General features: G+C 38.1%; 1 protein-coding gene and 1 pseudogene across 4 annotated transcripts in view; both read left to right on the top strand.

Moving 5' to 3' along the window:
- Positions 1-1,572, top strand: part of LOC107741865 (sentrin-specific protease 6-like) — a 6,013-nt pseudogene extending 4,441 nt beyond the window's left edge.
- A 9,148-nt stretch (positions 1,573-10,720) lies between these two features.
- The window catches only part of LOC107741840 (unconventional myosin-VI), a 72,200-nt gene continuing 70,953 nt past the window's right edge, over positions 10,721-11,967 (top strand). For all 4 annotated transcript variants that reach the window (XM_016554620.1, XM_016554618.1, XM_016554619.1 and 1 more), the window contains exon 1: positions 10,721-10,844. In XM_016554620.1, coding sequence (XP_016410106.1) covers positions 10,728-10,844 — 117 coding nt within the window. In that variant the 5' untranslated portion in view covers positions 10,721-10,727. The remainder of the gene's footprint in view (positions 10,845-11,967) is intronic.

The following is an 11,967-nucleotide window of genomic DNA, read 5'->3' as shown; positions in this document are numbered from 1 at the left end:
TCATACTCACCATGACTGCATTTATTTGATAAAAAATGAAAAACCATTAAATAATAAAAACCACTAATATTGTGAAATATTATTACAATTAAAAATGAAATTTTTAATAACGATGTAATTAATTTCTGTGAAGGCAAAACGGAATTTTCAGTATACTAAAGAAAGATTTATTATTGTCAATGTTAAAAACATTTGTGCTGATTAATATTTTAGTGGAAACCATAATACTTTTTTCAGAATTCTTTGATAAAAAGTTAGAAAGAACAGCATTTATTTTTGAAATAGAAATCTTTTGTAACACTGTCAATTTTGATAAATTTGATGCATCCTTCCTGAAGAAAGGTATTCATTTTTTTTTTTTGAGGGATGAGTGAAAATTATTTTCTGTGATTTATCTCTCATTATGCATGTTTTTCCCCCATAGATGACTTAGACCAGTGTTTCTGCTCCCTTTCAGAGGATGAGGCTGAGGATGACGTTCAGGTAATGTGAGTTAATCGCTTTCTAACTCTGTAACAAATCAGTGGAGAGTGAATTAACCGTTTCTATTTTTGAATTACAGATGGTCAAGAACAGATCTGTCCTTAACAGTAAAAGTAATGTCTCTAAACAGTGAGTCAAGTCCCCACCCCCTGTTTTCCCTTTACCCATCACTAGATGGCAGTAACAAGTCAATGAAATGCTCCATTGTATCCAGTCATTGATGGACTGTCTGTGTTTATAGGCCATGCATACTCATCATGGACTCCCTCGCCTGCAGTGGAAGATCATCAGTGGTGCAGATACTCCAAGAGTAATTATCTTCTGTTTCAAGTGCTTGATTATTTTTGCACTTGTGCAGTAATAGAGAGCACACATTTTCTCTTGTACTTCTATATCCTGCATTAGGCAGCAAATGTCGCCAATTAATGTCAAATGTCGCCAAAATGCTGTCTTCCTCAAGTGGGAGCGGCTCAGAAAGCCAAGTCCTTCACCACATTCAAATCTCATTGGAGACATTTGTATGCTAGAAAGAATCATTTGTTTAAATCAATTCCAAGGACTCGTTGCTGACATAAAAATGGAAATCTGCCCACAAACCGAGCAAACCACATGCATGTTAGCCGGCTAGTTATATTTACCTGGGGGGCGTATTTAAAATGGTGGAATTCACAATAAAATTATTTAATACTTTACAAAAAACAAACAAACAAAAAAATTATGATCAATGAGCGCAAGACAACATTGCCTTTCTAGCCACATATTTTCTGTAAACCCAAGGTACTTACAAGAGGAATGGAAGGTCAAAATGTGCTCTGAACAGAGTTTTGGAAATGGAGTGATGAATGGATGGAGTCCCTTCGTCCCACAACAGGATAACTATACAGACTGTGGCATCTACATTCTCCAGTATGTGGAGAGCTTCCTCAAGGTATTTTGATGAGCATCTGTTTCATTCTAAAGTTTAGTTTGAAATGTTTTTTTTTTCTTCTGTATTTAAAAACTGTTCCCTTTCGTGGAACTTCGAACATGCTGTAGGTCGAGCTCCCGCTGAATGGATGTCTGCTCCCTCAGCTACAGGTTCACGGCTAGCCACGCCAGCGTGATAGCCGTAAGTGAGACTGATGACTACTCAGAGTTCCATCAATAGGCTGCCCTCCAGAAGTGCCACGAGAACCCCCTAGAACGGTTTTATCCATCTACATATGGACATTCTAAAATCCACATGGTGGTAAGTGGGCACGGTATCTTTGCCCACTTTTCTAAAATTCCACGAAAGTGGTAAGTGCGCACGTTCTACTTTGCCCACTTCTCTAAAATCCTATATGGTAAGAGTTACGCACACAGCTTCGTTCTCTTTTTCTGAGTGGTCTAAAACCCCGGTTCCGCCTGGGACCCACTCCTCCTGGTATCCTCGAATACCTGCTCTGACAGGGTGTTTCCACTAGAGGCCTGTTGAGACAGGCCTCAGTTCATTAAATTCTTAGTTTAAAAGAAACGCCTCGTAGCCTGTATCATTTGATCAACTTTGAAACCTTGAAAACGACCACCTGTGACGGCCTCACCTTCTTCCCCTCTCTTGAGATTGCATCCCTGCTGTGTTCTCCATATGAGAAACTTCCTTTATCTCTTTTAATTCTGAAGTGTTAGAGCTAATGAGACTCTTTGAGTGGATCACACACTCAACGCTCAGTTATTACTTCAGTGCTTCGTGGAATTAGCCATCTGCCAGCAGGCCAGCAACATATGGAATGAGCTGTAATTTAAGCTGAAATGTTTTTGAGGGATTGGTTACCACTGAGGGTATAAGGAGGGCAAACCCAAATACTCAATTTGCTGTTTGATTTGTGTTTATGATTGATAGTATTCATATATTTAATAAAATAATTAATTTATATTAATTAGAATTTATTTATTATCCCATTTGAATAGGCCTAAATGTGTATATTAATACTTTATGTATTTATTTTCAGACAATGAAAATGATTTTCAATAGTTCACTATGAAATTTGTGTACAACGTCTGTTTAATTAGTAAGCTTTTTTGGTGCATGTTAACCATATAATTTTACAGTTCCATTTCCAGAAATGGGCTGAAATTGCATATTTAGACTCAAGTTATACTATACTTTCATGTAACTGGAAAACAACTAGAATATCTCCCAGCTAGCATAACACTTCTCCTCACTTCAGGCTTTTTCATTAGAAACAACCATCAAGATGAGTCACAGTGTCTGGAAATCAAGCTGTTCTTCTCTTATACGTTCGCTTATGTTGTGTTACTGGCATATGTGCTCTGGAGCACATTGTACGATTGTTTTTATCGCTGCGAAGCTCCTGGGAAATGCAAAAGTCAGTGTGGCATTAAATCTAATTAATGGTGTTTCTTCATGCTCACCAGACATGACTGTAAAACTCCTGTTTTAACCTGTTTTGAAACTTGTTTCTGAAGGAACTGATGTTTAATATTAGTATGTGTTCAAATACAAGATATAATTCTGTAAAATCTCGTCAGAAATTAGCCTACAATGCTTCATGGCTATATGTGAGACTAACCCAAGCTGCTACTTTAACTGTATAAACACCCCGAGGAACATTTCAGCATGAAGTCGTATGGAAAAATATAAGTCTTTACACTAAAAACTGTTTTTCTCCTAACTGTTTTGCTCAGAAATGTGATACAATGCCACGTATTGAGATATCATGTGTCCTAATTAGATTTACAAACAAAGTCTGCTTTCAATGAGGTATTAGATTTCAACTTAGGAATACTTCTATAAGTTTTGAATTACAAGCCAATAAAATATTAATGAGTCTCCAGTTTGTATCAGTTGGGCACCTTTTAGTAACCATGACAACCCAGTAGGCAGCTCTTGACTTTCTCCTCATCCCTCAACAGACACTTTTTCATTTTCAACACAACTTTATCAACAATAAAGTGGGACTTCTTCTTAGAATATCATTTTACGATTTGATTATTGTTTTGATATTGGACCTGGTTCATATTCGTAGCCTATTTTCCACTAGGAACATGAGTCATTCATTCTAAAGTGTGCATATTTATAAAGCCCCTGTTGAGAAAAATGTGCTTTTTGTTCAGTCCCTTTTGTGCTTTTTTTTTTTAAATAGAATGCTGATGAAGCAACGCGATTTGTGTGAAGAGAACTGATAAAATGAAAATGAAACATTTGTTTTGATTAAACTCATTTATTTGTAGCCTATGTATTTTACTCGTTTATGTAGGCTACTACACAGTCATTAAAATAGCATAGCCTAATATTTCCACATAAAACACATTATTCTACTTTTATAGTGAACAAATGGTGTTGGCTGTGTGTTAAAAGTCATGATATTTTAGTGATTAGATGAACGAAAATAGCGGTTGTGTCTCAATAACCTAGTGCGCTCCCTACCTAGGAGGCATTTTGGGCCATCAGGTAAGATGTAAAGTTGCTGCTGCGCGTTCCTGTGACGGCCAAGTCGCTGCACGCGCTGACTGTATGCCGCCCACATAAGCTGTATAGATAGTCAGCTCTCTGTGTTTTGAAACACAGCCTGTGTCTGTCACAGACACAGTGTCACCACTGAGGTCGCTGTTATTCCTGTGGACTTCAGTTTGAAGCCGGGCACACTTAGAGGAAGACCAGCGCTTTTGAAAAAGGGAATATTTCACATCGAGGGAATCTGTCACCGTTAACCGGGACAGTCTGTCGCTTCTCTGTTCATAAAGACAGCTACTCTTGCCGGACTTACAGATAATGTGAGTGACTTTAATTACTCTATTTGGTGCGTGTCTTCTATTTAGAGCACCTAGAGGTTTGTTGTTTGTTGTTAGGCTGTGTTTAATTGCTTTTAACGTTACATTGGCGAGCTAGCATGCTGCTAATGAATGAATCCATATTATTAACAGTCGTCAGGTGAATTTCGCGGATCATTTCTTTTAGTGACAAGCAAAATTCTGTTTAAATACGGGATTTTAATTGTGACTTTTGTGTGGTATTTGCAAATATTGCACTTCGTGTAGCGTCCTGTCTATCAGAGATAGTTATATTTATTCATAGTTTTGCATTTGGTTGGCTTTAGTTATATTATTTTGTTTTTCAATTAGTCAGAATAGTTTTGTTTTTATAAGTTAAGTTTGTGACCAAAGTTTTCCAGAAAATGAGTAAAGGCTGTATGTCATGGAAACTCGATTGGTTGTATGCATTGTTAAAGAGTTTAACTTTTGTGTTCTGAAGGGCCGAGTTCACGTTATTTATTTGTGTTTCATTCATATGAATGATGGATGCTTTGAACACCGTATTAGGTGACTGTAAACTTCAGTGTGTGCGCATGCGCGACTGCTCCGGTTAAACGTCTAACCTTTATAATCCCTCTTGTGTCATTCCACGAAATGTGTGCACACTGACTTTATCAGTTAAAAGCTTTTACTTTGTGCTATTATACAATGTTTTTAACACTAAAGCAGAAAACAATGTTTTATATATATATATATATATATATATATATATATATATAAATTATTTATATCTATTAAACTATTAATATGTAAACATGAGTGTATTATTACACCCCTAATATATCCTATAATAAAAATCCGAAAAATGGGGCACAATGTACTGTATTAATATGAAGGAATTTTCTATATTTATTTATTTATTCATCTATTTATTTATTTACTTACAGGTGTTTCACTTGTATTTTGAATTTTGCACTTCATTCCATTGTGTTTTAGGGTTAACGGAAATGTCCGTAAAATTACTGGATAATGTCCTGGCAGAAAATTACCAGTACATTTTGGTGTTATTTTTTTTTCTATTTAATTATTTTATTTTTTTAAATATTGTAAATAAGTTCTAGCAATAAAAGCTAGTTTTAAAAAAAAAATTCGATTATTTAAACATTTTACTCACTTACTCACAGCTGCCCTGTATTTCTATAAATGACATCCCTGCCTTTGTACAGAGAAGAAATGTCCTTCCCATCCCTGCTGAGGACACACAATTATGCAAAATGTGTTTTAACTGATCATCAAAGCAATGGCTTTCAAAAATTATGCATAATCAGGATTATGAAGTTTCAAAAGCATAGGCCCATTAGTTTTCATTACCAACTAGAAACCTGCACATCAACTAGTAACATTTGGCTTGATTAAGTTTTTTTTTTTCAGTTCTTGCATATTAGAACACTCATTTGAATATTTATAGAACCCAGCAAAAGCGCAGTAAAATGTTGGCTTTGGAAGTCCCAACGACACTGGCCTCTTTGCATCCTGTTGCGTCCTGTTTTCCATATTCTCTGGCTATAAAGAGAGCAGGAGCAGAGGAGGGATACAGTATGTGTGGTACAGGAAACTCACAGCTCTTTGACCCCGAGCCATTGCCTATGACAACGTAATTATGTGCAATTACTCATCTCTATGATTGTCTCACTGGAAACATGTAGCTTCAGATGATATGTTTATTTGAAAGAAATATCTGTTGTTGACTATCACAGTAATGCGGACGTGGAGTGTTTCTCACAGTTTTGTTGTTATTTTGGATCTGTGTTGATTCTTGTGGAAGAGACTGTATCTCAGCCAGGCTTGCATTGCCAAGTATGCTTTAAAAGGACTTGTGTGTTCATTATCAGTGGATATTGAGCCATTTTATTAGATTTTTTTTTTTAATGGTTTATTTTTTATGATAAAAAGTGTATTGCATGCTGTTTGCTTGAAATTTCTGCACCAATATTTACATGTTGCTAGGCAACTTTGGTTTAGAGGTCATTTTCTCTTTTATCTCCATATCACTTGTTTCAATGTCTCTGGCATTTTCAACAAAGCCTTCTTCACTTTCGATGGCCATCTTGTAAATGTAGCCTAACAGATGTGTAAACTGAAAACTATTTGAACTTTATTAAAACTATTTGCACTGATTTATTTTGTTGGTTGCAGTGGCTCAGGAGATCAGTCTTTGAGTCTGTAGAAACCTCAACAAGCTGAAAAAATAAAACCAATTTTTTTTTGAGGTAATGTAATCTTGTTAAAATGGATTTAATAAAATTGGTATCGAAAAAAGTATCGTTCAGGAACCGGTATCAAAGTCAAGGTATCGGTACGATATAAAAAAAATTTGAATGATACCCAGCCCTACGCACAGCAGATGTCTTTGACATAAAGTCAGTGCTGTATTTTTGCCAGGTGTAATAACGTCCTTGTGATTAGCCATTATTGCTTTTGTAGACTTTGACAGCAGTTCAGTTACAGGTCATGCAGTCTGCGGCCCTCAGTGGATCTCATGGATCTTAACGGATGGCATCCAGTGCTTCAGTTAAATCACCTGATCTTAATAGGGAATTATATTGAACACTGTAAGAAGTCAATGGTTTATAGTAGGATCAGAAAGAGATCAGATAGGGCCACCAACTGTTCTCTTAAGAGGAGAGTCAGTGCAGATAAAGATGGCTCAGAGAGCAATCCACTATTACAGGTTAAGCCCATACCTGAAGGGAATAACAAGATCAACGAAAAAACATATGGAGAAACAAGCCAGGAGACTAAAATATCTCAATAGACCTGTTGTTGAAATGACAAGTCCACAGTAGATGGCACATTTGTCTGAGAGTGGCCTAATTTTTCAAAACATCATTAGTCGGCATAAAAAAACACATTTTTACCTTTCGTAATAATATGAGACCAATCTGACTAGGGATGCACGATATTGGATTTTTGCAGATATCCGATATGCCGATATTTTTCAACTCATAGATGCTGATACCAATATATTAAATCAAAATATACTCATGATATTATGACATCAATTACTGATTTATTTTATTAGAAACACCATGTTATTTGTGTATTTTACTTTCATTTTATTACAAGTAGGCCAACAGCGGCGGCCTTACTGGATGGGCATTAGGACCCGGGGGAGGCTGTTGCTGCTGCACTCGCTAGTGACTGATGACTCTATATGGCACGCCACACGCGTCATTCTGTACTTGTATTCTCAAATTAAATGTGGCAATCCAAAACAGTGAATCTAATCACCATTCAGGCAAAAGTTCGCTTCAAGAATGACTACACTGCAGACGTGATCTTATCGTTAGCACACCCTGAGCACATGTGAGTTATTCGTCTTATCAACAAGGCATATCGACATAATTTTTCCCATTGGGCCGATGCTGATGCTGATTTGACATTTTAAGCCATCATTGGCCGATTCGGATAATGTTCCGATAATATTGCGCATCCCTAAATCAGACCATAGTGTTTGCCAAGGCATGCATCACAATTAATATTGTTCATAGTATGGAATTTGAACAAACTGCATGATTTTCAACTTACAGATGATTAATAGAATAATACAATTTCCATACACTTCCCATACACTTGTTAATGGAAGAATAAAGTTAGCATGTGGCCTGAATAACCAGTTGTATTTCCAATCGATTAAACTGGGTCTTGTATGTGTCTCACAGTTTAAAGTTTGAGTGATCAGATTGCTATCCTTCTCGCATACTGGAGGGTGTTTACACTTAGCATTTTCATGATTCAATAGACATCTAATCAGTAAATATACATGAAGTGACAAAATCTAAGTACTTCTATGAGACATAAACATTGACTCTTTTGATTTAGGCCAGTAAACAAATACCAGAAAAGGCCTAGCAACCACACAGAACACCCTAGCAATTTCTTAGCAACCACTCAGAAAACACTAAAGCTGTGCTTTTCATCTCTGACAAATGACAGAACAAAAGTCATTAATTTCCAATGAAGAGTAGTACAGGAGCTTCGTGATGTTCCAACAAAATTTATGCAGAATTTTTGGATACAATTTAAGCTTCAGATGCATTGAAATATTTCAAGTTTTGCAGCTAAGATCGTACAGTATGTGACCACCTGACAGGATGTGATGAATTCTAATCAAAACTGTAAGTGTGAGGTAAGAATTGCCAACACTTTTGTACTAAAATATAAATTTTTAAATGCTATTTCTGTAAGTAGCCTTCCAGTACGTCCAACAGTAGGGAATACCTCAAGCAATGGCCATGGGTTTGATTCCCAGAGAATGCATGCTTTGGAAAAATGTATCTTGAATGCTAGTTGCTTTGGCTTAAAGTGTCAAATGTGAATGTGTGAATGTAAAGTTGGCGGTTATGAATAATATCCAATATAATTATTACATAATTATTTGAATTGTTCATCCCTAGTAAACCTGCTGTGCTTTGCTTTCAAACATATTGACGGTCATTTATTTTCTGTGGACATATAGGCCTACACTATTTATTTATTTTACCATGGTGAATACGTGGAGGGTGACAGCTGCTTCATGGCCAAATTGGAAGTTCTGCACATCTGCCACTAGGGAGCAAAATGCGAAAATCATATACAAATGTGGGAGATAGTGGAAAGGGGTCTTACCAATGCCATTGCAACCAGAGCACACTAGGAATGATCTAGCAACCTCTCAGGACTCGCTAACAATTCTCTGGCAACCACTCAGAACACTAATATTGAGGCAGCCAGAATTGTATGGTCTAGTTTCAGTGTGTATTTGTTCATTATGCATATCAAGAATTTGAAGTGGCTAATGAATGTAAGTTGTTTTGTTATTTTCATTATCATCGTCTGTACTAGAGACAACCTTGTCGGCCTCCACTTGCAGCATACTGAAGGACATTTTGTTTACAGTCACGTGGTTTGTGTTAAACAAAACAATTACTTTTCTGTCGACCAAGCTTTGCATACTGCCAGCCAAGTCAGTGTTTAAACATGTGTGTGTGTCTTCCAGAGCTGCGGTGTAGTTGCGGGGTGCAATGGAGGATGGGAAGCCTGTGTGGGCGCCCCACCCAACCGACGGGTTCCAGCTGGGCATGATAGTGGATATCGGTGCGGATGCCCTCACCATAGAACCTCTCAATCAGAGAGGAAAGGTAAGACGTCAGCTTTACTGCCCTTGAAATGCATCCTGTTAGCATTTATCCAGTGATCAAGCAGGTGGCGGCCATTGATTTAATGCCACGTTATTGTGACTCATACGAGGGAAAACTTAGCTTAGTTGCCAAGCACCTTTGATGCTCTATCCCTCCACTGAGACCAGGGTACCTCAGGTGATCATGTGATCAGCGTTTCTGCTAACGTGCTGAGTTTTTCCCACCGCACGCTTGATTAACTTAATGATGTGTATAAAAGGCCTCCAGGTATCTGAGCAATAGGTAAAATGTGAGAACGTGTATGTGGAATTGTGCTGTGCCATGTAAGGGTGTCACTTGCAGGGGCTTTGAATAAGTAATGAGCTCTACCTGCTGCAGGTGTGCGAATCACGTTACACTCTGTAGGTTCATTAGACTAAAAAAGCCACCTGTGTCTCAGCTGCTTACACGCTCCCTTAGAGACTGTAGCACTGTGTGTGATATTTCTGAAAATGAAAAACCTGACAAAAGCGACTTGTGAAGACATTCTCACAAGGAAAGTTGACTAAATGTAATAACTCTTGTCTAAAAGTGGTGCAAGGTGTATTTTAGGGTTAGGGTTCATCCTCAGGATCTTTAATTGAAATATTGAAATAACATGTTAAAATTAAGTTAATATTAGTTCTGAATAATTTTATTATTATTAAAAAAAACTTGCTCATTAAAGTTGGCATGAAGGAAAATTTAAAAAGAAAAAATGTAAGGATGGACTTGATTTTGTCCATCAGGAATTGATTAGGTTGTTGTCATTTGCTAATTGCTGTGATCTCATGTGAGTGACAGATTGCTGGAGGGGATTGATTATTGTCCCGTCCCTTGTGCTGGTGCACACATGTCATCAGAGGCTGCGTTTACACTTGGCATTAACATGCGACCTGAATCCGGATGTTGTCCACATACACATTGAAAAGACAAGTGTAAACGCGCTTCTGATCGGAATGTTATCCGATCAGCGTGTCCTGGTCCAGAGGTAGTCGAGGACGCATTGTGATCGGATCTCAGTGTAATGTAAACGCAATCCAGCCATCGTGTCTACATTCTCAGGTCGACATCATGCAAAACCCCGCCCCCTCTCTCCTGAACTAGTGAGACTCGTAGTTATTTTCCTTTGTTAAATGTACCGTGACTGAATATGGTTTTCAAAAGAAAACCAACCACTTCAGGTCGACTTTGCACAGGGCCATCATCTGCAGACTTATTTAAATATTCCGCGGGAACGACAGATCCGATCGGTTATCCAGATAGAGAAGTCAGCTGATGTTGCCAAGTGTAAACGCGCTGCGGGGTGCAATGGAGGATGGGAAGCCTGTGTGGGCGCCCCACCCAACCGACGGGTTCCAGCTGGGCATGATAGTGGATATCGGTGCGGATGCCCTCACCATAGAACCTCTCAATCAGAGAGGAAAGGTAAGACGTCAGCTTTACTGCCCTTGAAATGCATCCTGTTAGCATTTATCCAGTGATCAAGCAGGTGGCGGCCATTGATTTAATGCCACGTTATTGTGACTCATACGAGGGAAAACTTAGCTTAGTTGCCAAGCACCTTTGATGCTCTATCCCTCCACTGAGACCAGGGTACCTCAGGTGATCATGTGATCAGCGTTTCTGCTAACGTGCTGAGTTTTTCCCACCGCACGCTTGATTAACTTAATGATGTGTATAAAAGGCCTCCAGGTATCTGAGCAATAGGTAAAATGTGAGAACGTGTATGTGGAATTGTGCTTTGCCATGTAAGGGTGTCACTTGCAGGGGCTTTGAATAAGTAATGAGCTCTACCTGCTGCAGGTGTGCGAATCACGTTACACTCTGTAGGTTCATTAGACTAAAAAAGCCACCTGTGTCTCAGCTGCTTACACGCACCCTTAGAGACTGTAGCACTATGTGTGATATTTCTGAAAATGAAAAACCTGACAAAAGCGACTTGTGAAGACATTCTCACAAGGAAAGTTGACTAAATGTAATAACTCTTGTCTAAAAGTGGTGCAAGGTGTATTTTAGGGTTAGGGTTCATCCTCAGGATCTTTAATTGAAATATTGAAATAACATGTTAAAATTAAGTTAATATTAGTTCTGAATAATTTTATTATTATTAAAAAAAACTTGCTCATTAAAGTTGGCATGAAGGAAAATTTAAAAAGAAAAAATGTAAGGATGGACTTGATTTTGTCCATCAGGAATTGATTAGGTTGTTGTCATTTGCTAATTGCTGTGATCTCATGTGAGTGACAGATTGCTGGAGGGGATTGATTATTGTCCCGTCCCTTGTGCTGGTGCACACATGTCATCAGAGGCTGCGTTTACACTTGGCATTAACATGCGACCTGAATCCGGATGTTGTCCACATACACATTGAAAAGACAAGTGTAAACGCGCTTCTGATCGGAATGTTATCCGATCAGCGTGTCCTGGTCCAGAGGTAGTCGAGGACGCATTGTGATCGGATCTCAGTGTAATGTAAACGCAATCCAGCCATCGTGTCTGCATTCTCAGGTCGACATCATGCAAAACCCCGCCCCCTCTCTCCTGAACT

Source organism: Sinocyclocheilus rhinocerous, unplaced genomic scaffold, assembly GCF_001515625.1.
Source record: "Sinocyclocheilus rhinocerous isolate Xijiao unplaced genomic scaffold, SAMN03320098_v1.1 scaffold1157, whole genome shotgun sequence".
NCBI lineage: Eukaryota > Metazoa > Chordata > Actinopteri > Cypriniformes > Cyprinidae > Sinocyclocheilus > Sinocyclocheilus rhinocerous.
The sequence above is the reverse complement of the archived record's forward strand: the minus strand, read 5'-3'. Positions and strand labels throughout refer to the sequence as shown.